Here is a 24,640-nt window from a genome sequence, read left to right as displayed (position 1 = left end):
AAGTACTCTAAGTACACGTAACTGCCAAATTAAAGGAAACACGCGTGGTGGCCCAACGGCCTATTAAGACAAGTTAGGTTAGTGTTTCCTTTATTTTGGCAGTTACCCGTATAACATAACAGTCATTCTGACTTACCCAGTATCCTGAGTTGAGTGACGGCTCCGTGCAGACCGAAGAACATCCACAGGGGCCGGGAGTTGTCCACACACACTTGCATCCCCACGTTGGTGCCATTGTGGCTCAAGATCACCTCCCCTTCCTGGTTGACCAGGAAGCCCAGTATATCACTGCTCTGGAGCAGCGTGGGCACTCGGCACACGGCCCAGAATTCCTTGCGGTCGACTAACGCCTCCGGGTTGTAGGGCAGGTCGCTAGGGCGCAGCACAGCGGGGTCGCATGATGTCACGCCGTAGGACAGCGATCCCGACCTAGCTGGGCTCGACTTGGTCACCTTGATAAACACGGTCTCGCCGGTACGCAGTGGCCGGTCAGTGAAGACGAGCGTTCGCTCCTCTCTGGCGTGCTCGGATCTCGCCACCGTCTGCTCGTCGAGCGTCTTGATGTGGGCACCGCGGAGGGCGTGGAAATGGAGGTCGCTTTCGAGGGAGTGCGGGAGGACAGAGGACTGCTGGGTGTTGAGGGAGTTCTGGGGGATGGGGCAGGAGGAAGAGGGAGGGGCCAGGTGGAGGTGGGCGTGAGCTGGGCCAGAGCCGTCCACTTGCTGCAGGTTGAGGTCACAGAGGCTGACAGAGAGGCGGGATTCATCTGCCTCGCGGCGGAGAGAAGAGGAGCGTACGGTGGTGAAGGAGCGTGGACGGAGGAAGTCGGGAGGCACGATCTCACTCTCTGGAAGAAAAGAAGAAGGGAGAGAGAGAGAGAGAGAGAGAGAGAGAGCGAGGGAGAGGCAATTTTAGTTTCTATAATCATTGTAAATTGTGTTGAAATATAAAGAGAGACCATTATATCTAAGAAAGAGACGAAGAGAGATAAAATGAGGGAGAGTCCACTAATAATAATACTATCGTGTTGCTGTGTTGTCATTTGTTAGTGTGAGAATTATTTGACAGTTTATAAAGCCATTTCTGTCGCAATGTATTGTTTTTCCAACCTTGGAATATTCCTTGAATTGAAAAGAGAGAGAAACAGAGGAACAGAGAGAGAATTAAAGGAAGAGAGACACAAGCCAAGCACTAAAGAAAAGGCCGGAATTGGCTGATGTTACAAACTTGTACGAGATGTAGGATATTGCTAATTAGCTGGTACAGCAGCAGAGGAACGTGTCATTTAGCTTGTTTAAAGATGTAGAAATTCATTTGAAAAAACTACAGATTTGGTTGAGTGCTTTAATATCAGTAGGGAGCAGAATCAGCTCATTTCACATGAGGAGGACAAAGTGCTTAATTAACTAGCCTCGGATGATACCAGGAAAGAAATTAGTGTTTGTGAGACAGTGTGTGTGTATGTGTGTGTGTGTGTGTGTGTATGTGGAGCTCCCTCCTTCTGCATTCCATAGTACAGTATCATCCTTCTACAGTGAGCCATTTATATCTGCCAACACGTTCCCCTTCACACAGTAGGGCGGTTAGTAGTGGTGCACGCACGCACGCACGCGCGCGCGCGCGCACGCACGCACGCACGCACGCACGCACGCACGCACGCACGCACACACACACACACACACACACACACACACACACACACACACACACACACACACACACACACACACACACACACACACACACACAGAGAATGCCCTGCTTATAGTCTCCAAGATCCCCACTCCACCCCTGCTGGGCAGCTGCCTGCCTGAAAATAAGGTCTCTAAATGTGTAACCCCCCCCACTCCCCTTCAGCCCAGCGTTGGGAGAATTAGCCCTGGGGTGTATTCAATAGGAGCCAAACAGAACCAAAATGGAAGCAAATGGAAGGAAACGGGGAGGCTCCTACAGTACCTGAATTTGTCAAATAGAAACTCTCGTTTTTGTTGCGAAACGTTTTCCGTTTGCAACTGTTTGCTACGGTTTCGACTAATGATTACACTCCTGGCGGGGGGTTACACCCCTGAAGAGACATCCCCATCACTCAGACAGAGAGAGAAGCAGGAGGGAGAGAGGGAAGGGGGAGAGGGGAAGGGAGGGACAAAGAAGAGGGACAGTCATTGCTCAGAGTAAGAGGATAAGGAAAATGAGTGACCAGACTGACCACCTTTGTTGATGGACAGAGAGAGAGAGAGAGAGAGAGAGAGAGAGAGAGAGAGAGAGAGAGAGAGATTGGGGAGCAAGGTAAGCGGGGGAGGGAAAGAGAAAGAAAATGACATTGTTGACCACCTCCTCTGAGAGGGCAGAAGATAGAGAGAGAGCCCATCACTCAAAGAGCGAGAGAACGAGACAGAGAGAAAGCGGGACCACCAGAAAATGATAGCGAGTGACCACCTCTTTTGAGATAGGAGACCCCATCATTCAGAGCGAGGGAGCGACAGACTGACAGAAAGGAAGAGAGAGAGAGCGAGAGAGAGAGAGGATAAAAGCCAGCATCCACCAGTCCTCCCGGGAGAGGTCTAGTCTGCAGCCAGGCCCATTTCACCCACTGCTCCCTCTGAGGCCTGTCCCAGAAAGCCTTTTAAAGGACAGGGCCAGCTCTGGACATAGATAAACCTCTTACCCCTTAATTACTACTCTCACGAGGCCTGCCAGACAGCCTGCCTGAGTGTGTGTGTGTGTCTGTGTGTGTGTGTCTGCTAATAACAGCAGTGAAACCACAGAGATCTAACATCTCTTAGCCTGTCCCATCTGAAAGGGCTGAAAGGGACCCTGGCCAGAGTGGGATTATCTTCCACTCGGAAAGCATTAAAATGTATTTTGTCCTAATATGGACACCGTACAAATGATAATGCCTGGCAAGGCAATGCAGGGTATTTGAATGTGTGCCAGAAAACCAACTGCTGTCCATTTGTGAGCTATTCAGCATTTTGGTGTACATTCCTTGTCCACTTCACTGTGATGAACGGTATGACATTTAACAGCCAGAGAACCTATGCTGTCAAATGTGGTGAGGAGATTCTAATTGAGAACCGGTTGCGACCTGTCAGGCTGACCAAGCCGGCTAGATTATCAGAGCTTCGTCTTTCTTGTTGTTCACTAAGAAGATTATGTCCAGATTATGCCCAGATTGTACAGGGAAAAAGAGAGGTTTCTGTTTTAGTGCTGGCTGCAATAAATGTTAGAGTCAAACCAGGATCCAGGAACCAGCTCTAACTCTTACCCAATACCAGATCATTCAATCAAACCTCACTAAATCATTTCAAAGAAGCACTGTAAGGGAATATTTCAGTGGCCTACTGAAAGGCAACAACTGACTTCCTATACTAATTTTACATTTCAGCAAGAGCTCTTATCCTAAGTGACGTACAGTAGTGAATGCATACGTTTTCACACTTTTCCCCCATGGGAATCGAACCGATAACCCTGGCGTTGCAAGCGCCACACTCTACCAACTGAGCCACACTTGCTACCTTTACATACTATACTGTGCGGGATTGACGGATTACATAATTAGGGTTATAGGTGCTCATTTAGTCTATCAAAAGACCAGAGAACAAAGACACCTTACAGTGTGTTATCCTCCGTTTAGTAGTGCTGATTCAACGTCGATCATCCTCCAACTGCCATCCCTTTGACAAGTTCCCGCCTTTAAATCCAAGATGGCAGCCCAGTTTCCTCCAAGTCATGTCAAGTGTCAATTAGCATTAGCAGCTAATGCACAGACGGCTCTGGAAACTGACTGTATTAATGTTTCACGGGACTAAGGGACTTTAATCGTTAAACTAACAGCCCAAAAAGCACACAGTGCAGTAAGCACTGTTAGCGCCCGAGCCTAGCAGAGAGAGAGATGACTACCGCTAGCTTTTTATTCAATCTGATGCTTCCCACTTCCTCTATCCTCTCCTACTGTAGCGTCCAAGCCCTTAGTGGATGCCGCAGACAAGCTAATGTAAATGAAGAAAATTATCAAAATCCATTTCTATTTCATAAAACTTTTCATTTCCCAAACAGTCGAACGCAGAGGGGCTACCCTTCAATTAAGTATTTCCTAACGAGGTGAGGAGACAAAGCACTTGGCAACATACTTAAGCCAAATGATTGGGGAAGGAAAGGGATACTCCCTTGGCGGTGGGAGTATGTGTGCGTGATCGCATGTGTGTAGCTCAGGCATACTAACTTCTAACATCCCCAATGCCAGCCCTGATTCCAATGCTGGACGAACTCTCACTCTCTAGACCAGGGATGGGCACCTGGGGCCCGCAGACCAAAAATAAAGAAATATACAGTACCAGTCAAAAGTTTGGACACACCTACTCATTCAAGGATTTTTCTTTATTTTTACTATTTTCTACATTGTGGAATAGTGAAGACATCACAACTATGAAATAACACATATGGAATCATGTAGTAACCAAAAATATTATATTTGAGATTCTTCAAAGTAGCCACCCTTTGCCTTGATGACAGCTTTGCACACTCTTGGCATTCTCTCAACTAGTTTCATGAGGTAGTCACCTGGAATGCATTTCAATTAACAGGTGTGCCTTGTTAAAAGCTAATTTGTGGAATTTCTTTCCTTCTTAATGCGTTTGAGCCAATCAGTTGTGTTGTGACAAGGTAGGGTTGGTATACAGAAGATAGACATATTTGACAAAAAATCAAGTCCATATTATGTCAAGATCAGTTCAAATAAGCAAAGAGAAACGACACTCCTACCTATCTCTCCGATTTGGTCCAACCGTACATACATACACGTACGCTACGGTCACAAGACGCAGACCTCCTTACTGTCCCTAGAATTTCTAAACAAACAGCTGGATGTAGGGCTTTCTCCTATAGATATAAATATTTCTGGAATGATTTGCCTATCCATGCGAGAGACGCAGACTCGGTCTCGACCTTAAAGTCTTTACTGAAGACTCATCTCTTCAGTAGGTCCTATGATTGAGTGAAGTCTGGCCCCGGGGTGCGAAGGTGAACGGCAAGGCACTGGAGCGACGAACTGCCCTTGCTGTCTCTGCCTGGCCGGCTCCCCTCTCTCCACTGGGATTCTCTGCCTCTGACCCTATTCCATGCCGTCCCTAAGAGGGGTACGTCACTTGAGTGGGTTGAGTCACAGACGTGATCTTCCTGTCTGGTTTTGCGCCCCTCAGGCTCGTGCGGTGGAGGAGATCTTTGTGGGCTATACTCAGCCTTGTCTCATGGTAGTAAGTTGGTGGTCTGTTGATATCCCTCTAGTGGTGTGGGGGCTGTGCTTTGGCAAAGTGGGTGGGGTTATATCGTGCCTGGTTGGCCCTGTCCGGGGGTATCGTCAGACAGCCAGGCCACGTGTCCCCGTCTCAGTCTTCAGTAACTATGCTGCAATAGTCTATGTGCCGGGGGGCTAGGGTCAGGTTGTTATCTCTGGTGTAATTCTCCTGTCTTATCTTGTGTCCTGTATGAATGTAAGTATGCTCCCTCTAATTCTCTCTCTCTCTCCTTCTCTCTCCCCTCCCGGAGGACCTGAGCCCTAGGATCATGCCTCAGGACTACCTGGCCTGATTACTCCTTGTTGTCCCCAGTCCACCTGGTCGTGCTACTGCTCCAGTTTCAATTGTTCTGCTTGCGGCTATGGAACCCTGACCTGTTCACCAGACGTGCTACCTTGTCCCGGTCCTGCTGTTTTCGACTCGCTCTCTCTCTCTCTACCGCACCTGCTGTCTCGACCTCTGAATGCTCGGCTATGAAAAGCCAACTGACATTTACTCTTGAGGTGCTGACCTGTTGCACCCTGTACAATCACTGTGATTATTATTTGACCCTGCTGGTCATTTATGAACGTTTGAACAATCTGGCCTTAAATGGCCATGTACTCTTATAATCTCCACCCGGCACAGCCAGAAGAGGACTGGCCACCGCTCAGAGCCTGTTTCCTCTCTAGGTTTATTCCTAGGTTCCTGCCTTTCTAGGGAGTTTTTCCTAGCCACCGTGCTTCTACATCTGCATTGCTTGCTGTTTGGGGTTTTAGGCTGGGTTTCTGTACAGCACTTTGTGACATCTGCTAATGTAAAAAGGGCTTTATAAATACATTTGATTGAATGATTGATTAAATCGTTTTTTTCCTTCACCAATCTACACACACTACCCCATAATGAGTTAGAATAGTAGAACACAAAAGGTGCAATTTAGAAATGTGGTTGTGAATCAGCAGTCACTAAATTAGTCCACGTCAGCAAAACATTTTTTAGATTGATAAATGAACGGTCAGCTATCTAAATTTGTAGTAAGTATGATCGAATTACTGACTGGGGTGGGGCCCATTGATTATCAGATATCATATTAAAAACTGCAAACATTTGCCTCCACCCTATGACAAAATGTGTAGAATTTCAGGAAATTAGTTATAAAATTGCTAAATCTTCTCTCCGCCTCATGGAAAACAGTGTAACATTTAAGCAAACTTGCTTTACAACGGCAACAGGAAATGTTAAAACGTAATTTATTTCTCTTTGCTGTCACTAACTTTTTTCTGGCGGGGGGTGGATGTGTGGCTACGACCCCTCATGATGAGTTCTGTTATTTTGTGGCCCCACCCCCATCAAAGTTGCCCATCCCTGCTCTAGGCTCACTCAAATCAAATCACCAGGGTCTTTGAGAATGACAACATGACATCATCAAACGGAGCCGAGAGTGGCGTGTGGCTTTCTTTCATTACTGCAGAGCTCTGTCCTAAATTGGATTAGGGTTGGGGATAGACGTTTGGCACGACGAGGAATAGCTGAGGAACCCAGGGACACGAGGGAGGCACGGAGGAATGGAGTTTGGGAGGAGGGCATAATGATGACATGACTCAGGGGATAACAGGATTGAGGACAAGAGACGGAGGGATGTGAAAGGAGAGGGTGGGATAGGAGGAGAGGAGTTGTGACAATGTCAGATTAGGAATGCTGAGAAGAGGGGAGCAGCCCTCCTATTAATTCTCTCTCTCTCTCGCTTTCTTGCTCTCTCTCTCTCTCTCTCTCTCTCTCTCTCTCTCTCTCTCTCTCTCTTTCGCTCTCTCCCTCTCTCGCTTTCTTGCTCTCTCTCTCTCTCCCTCTTTCTCTCTCTCATGCTCTTTGTTTCCACACACTCACTAACACTCAGCAGAATGTACTGCTTGTACTGTAGCTTCCTGTTAAGTTCAGTGATGGTACATAGTGTGTCTACTGCGTACCATCTCTCCTGGTTTGAATCACTCTGTGAGTCAACAGTCTCCACTGAATGCAGAATTTGGTGCATGATCTGGTCTTACACTAGCTCTGGTCCAGGGCGTTCGCACGTTCCTCTACTTAGGGTAAAAATGTGTTAGTCGAGGAACTTGCTAGGGCCGCGGACAAGAGCTAGTCTTACAGTATAACAAATACAGCAACCATCATGAAGATGTACTATGAGATTCGACAATGATTCTTTTTTTCTGCCGAGCTGAATGTTGACATTCATGAACACAGTTTCAAGATGTTAGGCTTTAGCCCAATTCTTCATGAAAGGAGGTCTCTGTAGACCAGTTCTAAATGGCAGTCCATGTTTACCTTGTGCCCCTATTGAGACGGAGAGAGGGAGGAGAATATGAGAGGGAAGATAAAAGAGTGAAGGATGCTGTGCCTATGCTGAAAAAGTGGAGTGTGTGTTTGTGTGTGTTTGTGTGTGTTTGTGCGTGCGTGTGTGTAAGTTTGTGTATGTGTGAGTGTATGCGTGGAACTGCACCAGCTGCTGCCCACTCATCATGGTGCACCTGCTCTTTAAGCTAGAGACAAACCCCTTTGTCCCCATTGGTCCTTTTCAGATAGGCTGCCCACAGATGTTCGTTCTCATTGGCCGATTGGCCGAGGGCACAGATTTGCAATTGCATCTCTCTGAAAGAAGCTTCAAACAAAGTAGGCACTAAGGCCTCTCCCTGACACACACACACACACACACACACACACACACACACACACACACACACACACACACACACACACACACACACACACACACACACACACACACACACCATCCCAATCTAACCCTGTTAAGGAAACTAACTGTGATGGAGACACAGAGCGAGGCAGCTGTAGTCAATACACAAGGAGAGAGAGAAAAAAACGTATTTAAAATCCAAACACATTCAATTGAGAACTAAATGCAGCACCTGTTGGGCTAAACCAACAAATAAACAAAATGGAGGAGTGGAGGGGGGTGTTTGGGCTCTTTCTCTGAGAATTTGATTGAGATTGGCAATGAAGCTAGCAGGCTACTAATGCTGTGTGTGTGCGGGGAAGAGGAGGGAGGAGAGGGAGAAGAAGGAGAGGGATAGGCTGGCTGGCTTAGAGGCTTTGCTAGCTTTCCACATGAATAAATACTATAGTATTTACTGTAGTATACAGTAGTATTTACAGGTAACTATAGTATAAATACTGTAGTAAAATAACTGTAGTATATACTATAGTAATTAATGTAGTGTTTTGACGGATTGTAGTATACTGTAGTATTTATTGTAGTTATTTTGTGGACTGTAGTATACTGTAGTGTTTTTGGGGACATTACTGTAGTTTTTACTATAGTGTTCTTGTTTTTTTTTATCTTTGACATATAAGTGGAGGCTTTCTCCTTGAGGAAACCTACTGGAGAAATACTAAGAGGACATTTTCTATAACCTGTAGGGAACACAATATATGGTATTTATGTGGCATGTAGGTTTCTTACTTATGGGTGGCATATATTGCAATATGGGGAAGGGGAATGGGCAGGGTATATGCAAATTAAATACTGTAGTATTTAGTATAGTTTAAAAAGTGTAGTGTTTTTGCAGACTGTAGTGTTTTTGTGGACATTTCTGTAGTATTTACTACAGTGTTTTTCTTGCAGATAATACTGTTGTATTTACTATAGTATTCTACACTATACTACAACATTCTATAGTAAGTACTACACATGATAGAGGGATTCTACAGTGTGTAGTATAGTATTCTACAGTATACTACAGTTTACTACATAACTCTATAGTAAGTATTATAGTGTTCTATAGTCAACTGTAGTATTTTTTACGTGGGTTTAGCAGAGCGAACGTGCCAGGGTTCGAGAGCCAACGTTGTGGCTCTCCCTGTGAGAGGGAGGATTTGCACAGTTATACATCTGGCTTCGCTCTCTCTCGTGCTCTCTCTCTCAGAGCTTGGCTTTATTTACAAACTCTCAGGGATTCATAAGATGTGAGAGACTGATGGGAGTGGAGGATTGGGACGGGACTGAAAGGAGGAGAGGAGAAGTGGAGTAGGGAGGAAGGAGAGAAGCTCACAGCTGTGTTCTTTTAGAAGTAGAGCTGCACAGCTGAGACGGGCGGGGATGGATGGGGAGAGACGCGGAGGGATGGGGAGGAGAGTGCTCATGTTTTGAGATGGTTCCCAGGAGAGACTAAGTGATAGAGAGATAAAGAGGGATGGAGAGAGGTGGAGAGAGAGAGTTGGAAAAAGAGAGAGGTGGGTGAGAGAGGTAAAGAAGGATAGTGTGTGTGAGAGGGATAGAAAGAGAGAGAGTGATTGAGTGAGAGAGAAAGAGAGAAGGATACAGTGAGTGCGTGGATAGAAAGAGAGAGAGAAAAGAGATGAAGTGGAGAGAGAGAGAGAGAGAGAGGCAGCGAGGGAGGGTTTGAGGGATGTTTGGGATGGTGCCGTATACCCTGATACTCCCTGGCTTTGGGCCAGTCGCTCCCTCCCCTCGCCGGCAGGTCGATTTCGATCCCCCAGGCTGGAAAGATCAACAGCCATTTGGGAGGCGACACACGCCACATGGCTCCAAAACAAAAGCCCAGGCACAAATGCTCTCCATAAGTCACAAAAGCCCCAGAAGCCCCGGTCCCTTAGGTCATCGGCAAAATTCAGCATGTGCAGCATCTCTTAACCAATCAGTGGTCGGGGCCTAAGCATTAATACATGAATAACTCCATCATAAGGTTCTTATATTAAAGCCCCTCTCAGTCAGTTTTCCTGCTGCTCGACTGTTCCAACCAGACCGTGGCAGGTCTGGGTTCAAGTACTATTTACAATTCTTCAAATACTTTTGAGTGTTTGCTCTAACTGCCTGGAGTGCAAGATGGGCAGTGTTTGCAGTTTTGAGGCTATTCTGTTGGTTCCATTAAGCCAGTCAAACTCAATTAAGCACAGATAAAGTATTTGAAGTTATTTTGAGTAGTATTTGAACCCAGGTCTGGACTGTGGTGGGGACAGAGCTGTTATTTGGCTAATCATTTATTGGGTCAAAAGGGGGGAATTAATTCCAGCCAATGTAAGGGACTGCCTTTGACTCAGATTGAATGTATTGTCTTGCAATCTTCTATGCATCACCTATATGTTTAGACAGGGCTATATAAATTGTGTTGTTTCCCACACTTCATAATAGGGGGTAGTCCATTGTACAGTGTCCATTTTAGGACGTGAAAGACATGAAGTACAACGTCAGGAAGGACAACATAAATCTTGGCATTACACCTCTGGTGTCTTCCCACTGGGCACAGACGACCAGATCAACATCTAGTTTGGATTTACATTTGGTTGAGATGTCAACTAATGTGAATTCAACGTGAAAACAACAAAACATTTCACCATGTTATTGGATTTAGGTTAAAGGTTGGGTGAAAAAAAAGGACAACATTCCTTTACGTTGACGACTTTTTTTCAAATCCAATCAGTTTTCCAAGTTGATTCAACCTCAGCACATTGAATTATTTTGTTGAAATGACGTGGAAACAACATGGATTCAACCAGTTTTTGCCCAGTGGGTTTAATCTACTTCAAAATGTCCTATAAAATAGGAAATTAGTATTAAACTCAGTCAACATAATCTCAAATTGGTTTCACTGCCAAACCATACAGAATCTTTTTTCTCTGTCTATCCAAACCACTGACCAAACAATGACCTTGACTTCTACAGTACATTTGACATTTACGTCCATAACCACAGCCAGACAATTAACTAGTATTTTGAATGTGGAGACCGTTGTGACATTCAAACTGCTCTTTCTACAATACATATCTAGTTTGAACGCATAAAACCACAAAGTTACAACATAACTTATCCTAAACGTATTATGCTTGGATCTTCTGATTTGACCAGGGGACTTATAAGTGCACCTACAGTATTAGCTAGGAATTAGACAGTTCGGCCAAGTCAAACCTCAATGCCAGTCAAAACACTAAACTAATCAAATAACCATTTTACCGACAGGACTGTGTTTTCCCCTCAGTGGACCGTAACCAGTAACCTCCGTGGTCTGTGTCTATGGTTTTGGATAACGTTTGGATAACGTCCCTCAATGACTTCTAGTGTTCCAAATGACTTCATATTACCGCAGTCATAAGATTGGACCGAGAACATAGCGGACGATAGGTCCAAAACATGGCAAGGAACCAAGGGTCCAATAAGCTCTACTTCAGTATCCATCTTCTCTGTGCAATATCTTGATAATAACAATAATAGGAGATATTTTTCATCGGTTAAGAGGCTGAGGACATATTGCAGATATTCCTTTAGAAAGTCCTTACTCCAGTGACACGTGTCATCTATTTTTGCGTTTCAAACTTGGCCGACCTCTCAGCAGTTGTAAATCTTTTCTTGTTGCCATTAGAATCGTCATTAGTTTATATACAGATGTAGGATCTTAATTTGATCACCCTGTTGCAGGAGAACGTTCCTGAAATGTAAAACCTGTAGTGTATTTGAGGTTTAAAAAGGTTTCTGAAGTTTGTAATTTACACTTACAAATTTCAGACTTGATTTCCTCTAACGAAAAATGTATCAACCCCTACAGAAATGTCCATTCATTATAATCTGCATAATAATTCACATTTCCTGTTGCTGCAGGATTATTTTCCTGCTGTAGCAAATTGTCTCAAATTAAGATCCTACATCTCTCGGTAGTTACTCTCTCAGTATCCTTAGGGTAAAAGTAAGTGAGAAAACATTGTGAGTTTGCAGTGAGAGTAAAGCAAAATAGTGAATTAGCTTGCTTTGATGAATGTTCTTCTATGCTAATGCCTCTCTTCTCCCACTCATAAATTCTCTCTCTAGCTTCCGCCCCTTCTTTCCTTCTCCCTCTCTCTCACTTTCTCCCTCACTCCCACTTTTTCACTCATCCCATCATTCTCTGTTCCTTCTTCTCTCCGTCTCTCACTCCCTCCCTCCCACCAGCTCTCCTTCTAATCATTAGTTTGTGCCACTACACAGCTGCACCACGACATATCACATATGCATCTTGGTACTAGCCAGCAAAACCCAGCCCAAGCAGACTGGTTCCATCCAGATCTCATATGTCATTAATAATTACGTTAATAGAGTAATTCTCTACAGCTGGTCACAAAGGTTTAAACTGTGTTAACTCCAAACAGGGACACAGTCAACTACACTGCAAGAGCCTCTCTGCTTGTCTGTGATGGCTGAAATGATCTGTACTGTATATAAAAGTTCTGTCTTATTGGATTTATAGATAAGGACAGGTTTACAGTTGAAGTCGGTAGTTTACATACACTTAGGTTGGAGTCATTAAAACTTGTTTTTCAACCAATCCACAAATTTCTTGCTAACAAACTATAGTTTTGGCAAGTCGGTTAGGACATCTACTTTGTGCATGACACAAGTCATTTTTCCAACAATTGTTTACAGATAGATTTATTCACTTATAATTCACTGTATCACAATTCCAGTGGGTCAGAAGTTTACATACACTAAGTTGACTGTGCCTTTAAACAGCTTGGGAAATTCCAGAAAATTATGTCATGGCTTTAGAAGCTTCTGATAGGCTAATTGACATCATTTGAGTCAATTGGAGGTGTACCTGTGGATGTATTTCAAGGCCTACCTTCAAACACAGTGCCCCTTTGCTTGACATCATGGGAAAATCAAAAGAAATCAGCCAAGAACTCAGAAAACAATTGTAGACCTCCACAAGTCTGGTTCATCCTTGGGAGCAATTTCCAAACAGCTGAAGGTACCACGTTCATCTGTACAAACAATAGTACAAGTATAAACACCATGGGACCACGCAGCCATCATACCGCTCAGGAAGGAGATGCGTTCTCTCCTAGAGATCAACGTACTTTGGTGCTAAAAGTGCAAATCCATCCCAGAACAACAGCAAAGGTCCATGCAAAGATGCTGGAGGAAACAAGTACAAAAGTATCTATATCCACAGTAAAATGAGTCCTATATCGACATAACCTGAAAGGCCGCTCAGCAAGGAAGAAGTCACTACTCCAAAACCGTCATAAAAAAGCCAGACTACGGTTTGCAACTGCACATGGGGAGAAATGTCCTCTGGTCTGATGAAAGAAAAATAGAACTTTGGCCATAATGACCATCGTTATGTTTGGAGGAAAAAGGGGGAGGCTTGCAAGCCAAAGAACACCATGCCAACCGTGAAGCACGGGGGTGGCAGCACCATGTTGTGGGGGGACTTTGCTGCAGGAGGGACTGGTGCACTTCACAAAATAGATAGCATCATGAGGGAGGACAATAATGTGGATATATTGAAGCAACATCTCAAGACATCAGTCAGGAAGTTAAAGCTTGGTCGCGAATGGGTCTTCCAAATGGACAATGACCCCAAGCATACTTCCAAAGTTGTGGCAAAATGGCTTAAGGACAACAAAGTCAAGGTATTGGAGAGGCCATCACAAAGCCCTGACCTCAATCCTTTAGAAAATGTGTGTGCAGAACTGAAAAAGCGTGTGCAAGCAAGGAGGCCTACAAACCTGACTCAGTTACACCAGCTCTGTCAGGAGGAATGGGACAAGATTCACCCCTTATTGTGGGAAGCTTGTGGAAGGCTACCTGAAACGTTTTACCAAAGTTAAACAATTTAAAGGCAATGCTACCAAATACTAATTGAGTGTATGTAAACTTCTGACCCGCTGGGAATGTGATGAAACAAATAAAAGCTGAAATAAATCATTCTCTCTCTCTACTATAATTCTGACATTTCACATTCTTCAAATAAAGTTGTAATCCTAACTCACCTAAGACAGACAATTTTTACTAGGATTGAATGTCAGGAATTGTGAAAAACTGTGTTTAAATGTATTTGGCTAAGGTGTATGTAAACCTCCGACTTCAACTGTATATATCACAAGCATTTCGCTACACCCGCAATAACATCTGCTAAACACGTGTATGTGACCAATCAAATTTGATACCTCTGCACAACAAATCATATGTGAAAGGTACTGTATGACCATGAAGAGACGTCAGGTTTCTAACCTGCTGCCAACCAGACAACAGATTTTAATATGTTTCCGTATCAGACCTGGCAGACACACACACACACACACACACACACACACACACACACACACACACACACACACACACACACACACACACACACACACACACACACACACACACACACACACACACACACACACACACACACACACACACACACACACACACACACACACTCTCTACAAGGTTCGGACAACCTTATAGACCTTGTGACACCTTGTTAGAGATAAGTGACATTTCTCTGACACATTCGCGAAAGACATAAACAAAAGCACCCATTTTTCTCACAACCTCATCCATCAAGCTTCACAGCTTGTGTTCCCCCGTGTCAAAACATTGGGCTCTTTTTCACTGTTGCCCCTACCGACATCTATAGAAAAGAGCACATTCCGCAATCACTGGTGTTTTGCCCTACAGTATAAACAATACATTGAGCCAAAATGTGAGAAAGTAAAATCTATTTGTATTCAAAACCTTTTAAACAGGTCAAGGAGCAGAAAAGCTCGGCTTTTGAATGTCATAGAGTATTCTTTGAAAACACACACACACACTTTGACAATGTTTTCAGGGCCATTTGAAAAGTAACAGAATGTTCCCTTCCTTTGAAACGTTTACTACCTTCTGATTTTCTATCAGAGAGAGAGAGAGATGGAGAAAGAGAGACAGAGAGAGAGAGAAAGACAGACAGAGAGAGAGAGAAAGACAGATAGAGAGAGAGAGCGAGATGGAGAAAGAGAGACGGAGACAGAGAGAGAGACAAAGAAAAAGAAGGTTAGGCTGACCTGTCAATCGTTGAGATCATTGACAACTGTGTTACTTTGAGATATTCTATAATTCATGTAGTATATTCATGTTGTGTTACTTTGAGATGTTCTATAATCCATACAGTGTGTTTATACTATGTTACATTGAGGAATTCTATAATTCATACACTGTGTTTATGTTGAAGCATAGTGAAAGACTGTACTTAAGCTCAGGGGCGGTGGCAAACTACTCATCCGGTTTAGTAAATTCCCTAAGACAACAACTGAACAGTCTGTGTGTATGAGACAGAGTCATTGAACATTGTTACAGTTAGAAGAACCTAAAGGTCTCTAACTGTCACATGGTGTTTTGAAGTCAGTCTCCCTGCTTCATTTTCAGAGGCGTCACTTTGGGCCCCCACTCTGATTAAGGTTCCACTGTGACCTCCTCAGCACAGCCTGGCCCCCCTGTCTTCAAAACAGCAGCTGGAACTCCTCAACCTCTCTACCCCAGTTCTATGGACCTATGTGTGTGTGTGTTCATACTTGTATGCCTCTGCGCCTGTACATGCATGAACATTGCACACGTGAACGGTATGTGACAGACAGCCATGAAGCATTTATATTTATGAAACAACCTTTTTACCCTGCTGGATGTAAAGCCTCTGAGGGACATCAGGCTCATTATTCTGCCCCAACCCAGAAGATATGGAGAGGGTGGAGAGTTTTGAGTTCCTCGGCGTACACATCACGGACAAACTGAAATGGTCCACCCACACAGACAGCGTGGTGAAGAAGGCGCAGCAGCGCCTCTTCAACCTCAGGAGGCTGAAGAAATTCGGCTTGTCAACAAAAACACTCACAAACTTTTACAGATGCACAATCGAGAGCATCCTGTCGGGCTGTATCACCGCCTGGTACGGCAGCTGCTCCGCCCATAACCGGAAGGCTCTCCGGAGGGTAGTGAGGTCTGCACAACGCATCACCGGGTGCAAACTACCTGCTCTCAAGGACACCTACACCACCCGATGTCACAGGAAGGCCAAAAAGATCATCAAGGACAACAACCACCCGAGCCACTGCCTGTACAGATGCATCAAAGCAGGGACCGAGAGACTGAAAAACAGCTTCTATCTCAAGGCCATCAGACTGTTAAACAGCCATCACTAACATTGAGTGGCTGCTGCCAACATACTGACTCAACTCCAGCCACTTTAATAATGGAAAATTTGATATAATCAATTCATCAGTAGCCACTTTATATAATGTTTACATACCCTACATTACTCATCCCATATGTATATACTGTACGCTATACCATCTACTGCATCTTGCCATCTTGATGTAATTAAATGTATCACTAGCCACTTTAAACAATGCCACTTTATATAATGTTTTCATACCCTACATTACTCATCTCATATGTATATACTGTACTCTTACCATCTACTGCATCTTGCCTATGCCGTTCGGCCATCACTCATTTATATATTTTTATGTACATATTCGTATACATTCCTTTACACTTGTGTGTATAAGGAGGTTGTTGTGAAATTGTTAGGTTATATTACTTGTTAGATATTACTGCATGGTCGGAACTAGAAGCACAAGCATTTCACTACACTTGCATTAACATCTGCTAACCATGTGTATGTGACAAATACATTTGATTTGATATTGCATTTGCCCAGTTGAAGATGCACTACGCAGAAATCGGCATTTCCTGGTTGCTAAAATTCTAATAGTTTGCCTAATTTCAGTTTATGTGACAAAACAAGCAGTCATTGTGTAGAGAATCATTGTACCATCTACACCGCTGTGAAATATATTTTCCATAACCCAAAATATTGTCTATTCAGCTGTTCGAAGCAGGTGTACAAAACCTAAAAAGACCCAAATACGAAACTTCAGAACGGGAAGCATAGAAATAGCACACATAGAACAGATCTACAGCTTCTTAGACTTGCTTTCAAAGGGAATGAAAGATATATAACTCTTTCTATGTGAATTTGGTTGAGTCGCCCAAAAAGTTACATATTGTAGCTTTAAAGGCCTGAAACCGTAAATCAGTTCCTACCTACACTGTAAAAGTAGAAGTCTCAATACACCATGATTGTGTAACGAAACCATGAAAAGTAGTGCACCTAAGCTAAGCACCCTCTGCACTTAATCCAAGATGGCGTAGCAGTCAGACGTCTTTGTCTTTGTCCTGTCGTGTCCCTTGTATATATCTTTTTACATCTTTTTCTTTGCATATCTTTTAAAAATATTTTCCTAAACCTCAACTTCTAAATACTCTCCTGCAACCCGCCTCACCCAATGTGGCGTGGATCTGTTTTCTTCTAAAGTATTTCTATTTACTTCGGATCTGGAATCCCTCAAGCTAGCCAGCTAACTACCTACCAGCTATCAGTCAGCAAACCATTGCTAGCGGTCATCGGCTAACCTTTAGCTCAGAAAGCTCTCGCCAGTTCGAACAACATGACTCAAACCAGAGCATAACGGACCTATTATTATTATTATTATTTTTAAAAATCCCCATATCCCCCGGATTCCTACCGCAAACTCTGAACATTTTCATCTGGATCTTCACAACTAGCTAACTGCAATCCCGGGTGACTACTCCTGGCTAGCGTTTCCATCCCGGAGCAAGCACCAATTAGCCTGAAGCTAGTCCGGCCAGGGCTCCTGTGCTACCACCGAAGCCCACTCCTGGGCTACAATATCCGGACCCCTTCTACTGCCGGTACGGGGCACGGAACCCCACCAATCCTCTATGACTGGAATACCGACATAATCTGCCAGAGGATTCCAACAGGCCCCTCAGGCGCGACGTCCGCTGAAGGCCCATTCTGCTAACCGCGGCCTACTAGCTACCTAGAGCTACTTGGAACCCTACTAATTCCACGACTGGTCTATCAATGTCACCGCACGAAGAGGCAAAAACAGACTTACCCCCATCGCGACGTCCCCAAAGGCTAACTTGCTGTTAACAGCTAGCTTGCTTGCCCTGGTCTGCTAACTGCTAGCTTGCCTGCCCCGGTCTGCTAACTGCTAGCCTCGGTCTGCCAACTGCTTGCTTGCTAACCCGGTCTGCTAACTGCTTGCTTGCCAGCCCCGGTCTGCTAACTGCTAGCTTGTTTAGCCCCGGCTACTAACTGTTAGCTTGTTAGCATCGGCCTGCTAACTGTCTGAATCGCCATGTCCCCAGTCAGCCCAACCACTCACTGGACCCATATGTTCACTTGGCTACGCATGCCTCTCTCTAATATCAATATGCCTCGTCCATTACTGTCCGGGTTAGTGATTACTGTCTTATTTCACTGTAGAGCCTCTAGCCCTGCTCAATATGCCTTAACCAACCATGTTGTTCCACCTCCTACATATGCGATGACATCACCTGGTTTAAACATCTCTAGAGACTATATCTCTCTCATCATTACTCAATGCCTTGGTTTACCTCCAATGTACTCACATCCTACCTTACCTTTGTCTGTACACTATGCCTTGAATCTATGCTATCGTGCCCAGAAACCTGCTCCTTTTACTCTCTGTTCCGAGCGTGCTAGACGGCCAGTTCGTATAGCCTTTAGCCGTACCCTTATCCTACTTCTCCTCTGTTCCTCTGGTGATGTGGAGGTTAATCCAGGTCCTGCAGTGCCTAGCTCCACTCCCACTCCCCAGGTGCTCTCATTTGTTGACTTCTGTAACCGTAAAAAGTTTCATGCATGTTAACATTAGAAGCCTACTCCCTAAGTTTGTTTTACTCACTGCTTTAGCACACTCTGCCAACCCGGATGTCTTAGCCGTGTCTGAATCCTGGCTTAGGAAAACCACCAAAACCCCCTGAAATCTCCATCGCTAACTATAACATTTTCCGCCAAGATAGAACTGCCAAAGGGGGCAGTGTTGCAATCTACTGCAAAGATAGCCTGCAGAGTTCTGTATTACTATCCAAGTCTGTACCCAAACAATTCGAGCTTCAACTTCTAAAAATTCACCTTTCCAGAAACAAGTCTCTCACTGTTGCTGCTTGCTATAGACCTCCCTCTGCCCCCAGCTGTGCCCTCGATATCATATGTGAATTGATTGCCCCCCATCTATCTTCTGAGCACGTGCTACTAGGTGACCTAAACTGGGACATGCTTAACACCCCGGCCATCCTACAATCTAAGATTGATGCCCTCAATCTCACACAAATTAACAATGAACCTACCAGGTACCACCCCAAATCCGTAAACACAGGCACCCTCATAGATGTCATCCTAACTAACTCGCCCTCCAAATACACCTCTGCTGTTTTCAATCAAGATCTCAGCGATCACTGCCTCATTGCCTGCATCTGTAATGGGTCTGCGACCAAACGACCACCCCTCATCACTGTCAAACACTCCCTAAAACACTTCTGCGAGCAGGCCTTTCTAATCGACCTGGCCGGGGTATCCTGGAATGACATTGACCTCATCCCATCAGTAGATGATGCCTGGCTATTCTTTAAAAGTGCCTTCCTCGCCATCTTAAATAAGCATACCCCACTCAATTTATTTTTAACTAGGAATGGATATAGTCCTTGGTTCACTCCAGACCTGTCTGTCCTTGACCAGCACAAAAACATCCTGTGGCGTTCTGCATTAGCATCGAATAGCCCCCGTGATATTAGGAACAAATATACACCAAAGTTAGGAACAAATATACACAGGCAGTTAGAAAAGCTTTCGTATCGTCTGAGATTCTCAAAGATTGGAAAGCTGCCGCGGTCATCCCCCTCTTCAAAAGGGGTGACACTCTAGACCCTAACTGCTACAGACCTATGTCTATCCTACCCTGTCTTTCTAAGGTCTTCGAAAGCCAAGTTAACAAACAGATTACCGACCATTTCGAATCCCACCGTACCTCCTCTGCTATGCAATCTGGTTTTAGAGCTGGTCACGGGTGCACCTCAGCCACGCTCAAGGTCCTAAACGACATCATAACCGCCATTGATAAGAGACATTACTGTGCAGCCGTATTCAGTCCTGGCCAAGGCTTTCGACTCTGTCAATCACCACATTCTTATTGGCAGACTCGACAGCCTTGGTTTCTCAAATGATTGCCTCGCCTGGTTTACCAACTACTTCTCTGATAGAGTTCAGTGTGTCAAATCAGAGGGCCTATTGTCCGGACCTCTGGCAGTCTCTATAGGTGTGCCACAGGGTTCAATTCTCGAGCCGAGTCTCTTCTCTGTATACGTCAATGATGTTGCACTTGCTGCTGGTAATTCTCTGATCCACCTCTATGCAGACGACACCATTCTGTATACTTCTGGCCCCTCTTTGGACACTGTGTTAACTAACCTCCAGACGAGCTTCAATGCCATACAACTCAGATTCACATTAAGCTTTCTAAATCTAGAATCGGCTTCCTATATCGCAACAAAGCATCCTTCACTCATGCTGCCAAACATACCCTCGTAAAACTGACCATCCTACCGATCCTCGACTTCGGTGATGTCATCTATAAAATAGCCTCCAACACTCTACTCAACAAACTGGATGCAGTCTATCACAGTGCCACCTCGCTCATCAACTCATCCTTGACCGCTGGCTACGTCCCTTCCGTCTTCAAGAGAGCGAGAGTTGCACCCCTTCTGAAAAAACCTACACTCGATCCCTCCGATGTCAACAACTACAGACCAGTATCCCTTCTTTCTTTTCTCTCCAAAACTCTTGAACATGCCGTCCTTGGCCAGCTCTCCTGCTATCTCTCTCAGAATGACCTTCTTGATCCTAATCAGTCAGGTTTCAAGACTGGGCATTCAACTGAGACTGCTCTTCTCTGTGTCACGGAGGCTCTCCGCACTGCTAAAGCTAACTCTCTCTCCTCTGCTCTCATCCTTCTAGACCTATCTGCTGCCTTTGATACTGTGAACCATCAGATCCTCCTCTCCACCCTCTCCGAGTTGGGCATCTCCGGCGCGGCCCACGCTTGGATTGCGTCCTACCTGACAGGTCGCTCCTACCAGGTGGCGTGGCGAGAATCTGTCTCCGCACCATGCGCTCTCACCACTGGTGTCCCCCAGGGCTCTGTTCTAGGCCCTCTCCTATTCTCGCTATACACCAAGTCACTTGGCTCTGTCATATCCTCACATGGTCTCTCCTATCATTGCTATGCAGACGACACACAATTAATCTTCTCTTTTCCCCCTTCTGATAACCAGGCGGCGAATCGCATCTCTGCATGTCTGTCAGACATATCAGTGTGGATGACGGATCACCAGCTCAAGCTGAACCTCGGCAAGACGGAGCTGCTCTTCCTCGCGGGGAAGGAATGCCCGTTCCATGATCTCGCCATCACGGTTGACAACTCCCTTGTGTCCTCCTCCCAGAGTGCTAAGAACCTTGGCGTGATCCTGGACAACACCCTGTCGTTCTCCACTAACATCAAGGCGGTGACCCGATCCTGTAGGTTCATGCTCTACAACATTCGCAGAGTACGACCCTGCCTCACACAGGAAGCGGCGCAGGTCCTAATCCACGCACTTGTCATCTCCCGTCTGGATTACTGCAACTCGCTGTTGGCTGGGCTCCCTGCCTGTGCCATTAAACCCCTACAACTCATCCAGAACGCGGCAGCCCGTCTGGTGTTCAACCTTCCCAAGTTCTCTCACATCACCCCACTCCTCCGCTCTCTCCACTGGCTTCCTGTTGAAGCTCGCATCCGCTACAAGACCATGGTGATTGCCTACGGAGCTGTGAAGGGAACGGCACCTCCATACCTTCAGGCTCTGATCAGGCCCTACACCCAAACAAGGGCACTGCGTTCATCCACCTCTGGCCTGCTGGCCCCCCTACCTCTGAGGAAGCACAGTTCCCGCTCAGCCCAGTCAAAACTGTTCGCTGCTCTGGCACCCCAATGGTGGAACAAGCTCCCTCACGACGCCAGGACAGCGGAGTCAATCACCACCTTCCGGAGACACCTGAAACCCCACCTCTTTAAGGAATACCTAGGATAGGATAAAGTAATCCTTCTAACCCCCCCCCCTTAAAAGATTTAGATGCACTATTGTAAAGTGGTTGTTCCACTGGATATCATAAGGTGAATGCACCAATTTGTAAGTCGCTCTGGATAAGAGCGTCTGCTAAATGACTTAAATGTAAAATGTAAATGTTTTGTCACCAAAGCCCCATACACTACCCACCATTGCGACCTGTACGCTCTTGTTGGTTGGCCCTCGCTTGATACTCGTCGCCAAACCCACTGGCTACAGGTTATCTACAAGTCTCTGCTAGGTAAAGCCCCGCCTTATCTCAGCTCACTGGTCACCATAGCAGCACCCACTCGTAGCACGCTCTCCAGCAGGTATATCTCACTGGTCACCCCCAAAGCCAATTCCTCTTTTGGTCGTCTTTCCTTCCAGTTCTCTGCTGCCAATGACTGGAACGAACTGCAAAAATCTCTGAAGCTGGAGACTCATATCTCCCTCACTAGCTTTAAGCATCAGCTGTCAGAGCAGCTCACAGATCACTGCACCTGTACATAGCCCATCTGTACATAGCCCATCTATCTACCTACCTCATCCCCATACTGTATTTATTTATTTATCTTGCTCCTTTGCACCCCAGTATCTCTACTTGCACATTCATCTTCTGCACATATACCATTCCAGTGTTTAATTGCTATATTGTAGTTACTTCACCACCATGGCCTATTTATTGCCTTAACTTACCTCATTTGCACTCACTGTATATAGACTTTTTGTTTTCTTTTGTTCTACTGTATTATTGACTGTATGCTTTGTTTATTCCATGTGTAACTCTGTGTTGTTGTATGTGTCGAATTCCTATGCTTTATCTTGGCCAGGTCGCAGTTGCAAATGAGAACTTGTTCTCAACTAGCCTACCTGGTTAAATAAAGGTGAAATAAAAATAAAAAGCTGAGATCTGGTGTTTGGAGGGGCTTTGAATGTAAACCCAATTTAAGTGTTTTAATACACAGAAAGTTCTTTAAAACAGAAATTAAGTACTCTGAAATACCCAAAGTGGTTCATCACCTGAATATTGGTGTTTTTAAGAGAGTGTGTGAAAACACTTCTTAGGGTTTCAGTGCATGTAAAAGGCAGCATCAAAACACAAAAACTTTGTTTCTCATAAAATCAATGGTTTATAAATGCAAGTGGTTTATAGCCTAAATATTGATTGATGATAAGATACTATGGAGACTACAAATCTAGAAACACCAACAAAAGTTTATTTCAAATGCTTCCGAAAGTTCTGCTCCTGTTTGTCGGTAAGTCCAGCAGACATGTAAAATACGACCATACAATGCATTATTCAAAAAGGTACTAAAAAGTACAGCAAAAATATGGAATTGTGGAATTCCACCTTCATTTTTTCATTAGACAGATTGGAAAAAGGACAGGCAGTCAGATGGTACATTTCGTTGGAATGTTACCCGCTCAACCACACAGCCACACTGTAGGAAATGATTCTGTAGTGAATTGAAATTGTTTGGCGGTAACGCACCCGGGTTAGTCACCCCTTCCCCACCGAAGACCAGGGTTCATTTCCCTGCTCCAACCCTTCAATCTGTTTATCCCACCTATCTCTATCCCCTATAATCATTTCAGAACTGTCTGTCACGTCCTGACCAGCAGAGGGCGTAATTGTATTAGTTTTGGTCAGGACGTGGCAGAAGTTTTGTGTTATGTGTTAGTTAATTGGGGTTGGACTCCCAATTGAAGGCAGGTGTGTTGAGTTGCCTTTGATTGGGAGTCCTATATAGTAGTGTGTGTTTTTCCTTGGGGTTGTGGGTAATTGTTTCTTGTTTAGTGTGTTTGCACCTGACAGGACTGTTGGCTGTCGGTTTTCTCAGTTTGTTTTGTATAGTGTTCTCTTTTTCTTTATTAAATATGACGAACACTAACTCCGCTGCATTTTGGTCCATTCCTGAAGACAGCCCTTACACTGTCTCAATAAAGTGTCAAAATGTATGCAAGTCATTTCAATTATTTACTGTTTTCATTTTACCAAAATAATGAACAAATACGTCCAACTTAATATGTTTGTGAATGTAAGTGTCTTTTATGAGGATAACCAAAGAAAGAGAACATTGAGTGAATTCAAACAATTTTGCCTTTGTGATTTTTTTCACACAATGTTGTATGCATGTTTGAAGAAAGAAAACGCTATGTTAAGCTTGTTGTGCAATGAGGTGTAATGGATCATGATGAGCAGTTATCAAAACTGTCAGGCAAAACGACGTTCAATGAGGACTGCACCCATTCCCACATTCATTACTGTTAATGAAAGAGGCAAAGGCAGAATCCTTAATTCCTGCAGTTCAACCTTCAGTTGGGTCTGGCGGTTTAAACACTGTGTCTGACAATGCCTGCCAAAATTGTATAAAATGGCACATTCTCAAATACATAAAACAATATTAAACATTAAGACACTTCAGAAAAAGGGATCTACTTCTGCACTAGACAGGATTCAAAACATCATAATGGTGTTTAGAAGCTTTAGGGAGAGGAAACTACACCAAAAGAGAAGGGATCTAATTCTGCACTAAACAGAACTTGAAACACCAAAATAGTGTTTTAAATA

At 44.6% G+C, this 24,640-nt stretch overlaps 1 protein-coding gene across 3 annotated transcripts in view; it reads right to left on the bottom strand.

The window, feature by feature from the left end:
* The window catches only part of LOC106586787 (E3 ubiquitin-protein ligase NEURL1), a 98,077-nt gene that overhangs the window by 17,029 nt on the left and 56,408 nt on the right, over nt 1–24,640 (bottom strand). For all 3 annotated transcript variants that reach the window (XM_014174440.2, XM_014174459.2, XM_014174449.2), the window contains exon 4: nt 137–847. In XM_014174440.2, the coding sequence (XP_014029915.1) occupies nt 137–847 (711 nt within the window). The remainder of the gene's footprint in view (nt 1–136; nt 848–24,640) is intronic.

The sequence above is a fragment of the Salmo salar genome, chromosome ssa02, assembly GCF_905237065.1.
Source record: "Salmo salar chromosome ssa02, Ssal_v3.1, whole genome shotgun sequence".
In the NCBI taxonomy this organism is placed as follows: Eukaryota; Metazoa; Chordata; class Actinopteri; order Salmoniformes; family Salmonidae; genus Salmo; species Salmo salar.
The sequence above is the reverse complement of the archived record's forward strand: the minus strand, read 5'-3'. Positions and strand labels throughout refer to the sequence as shown.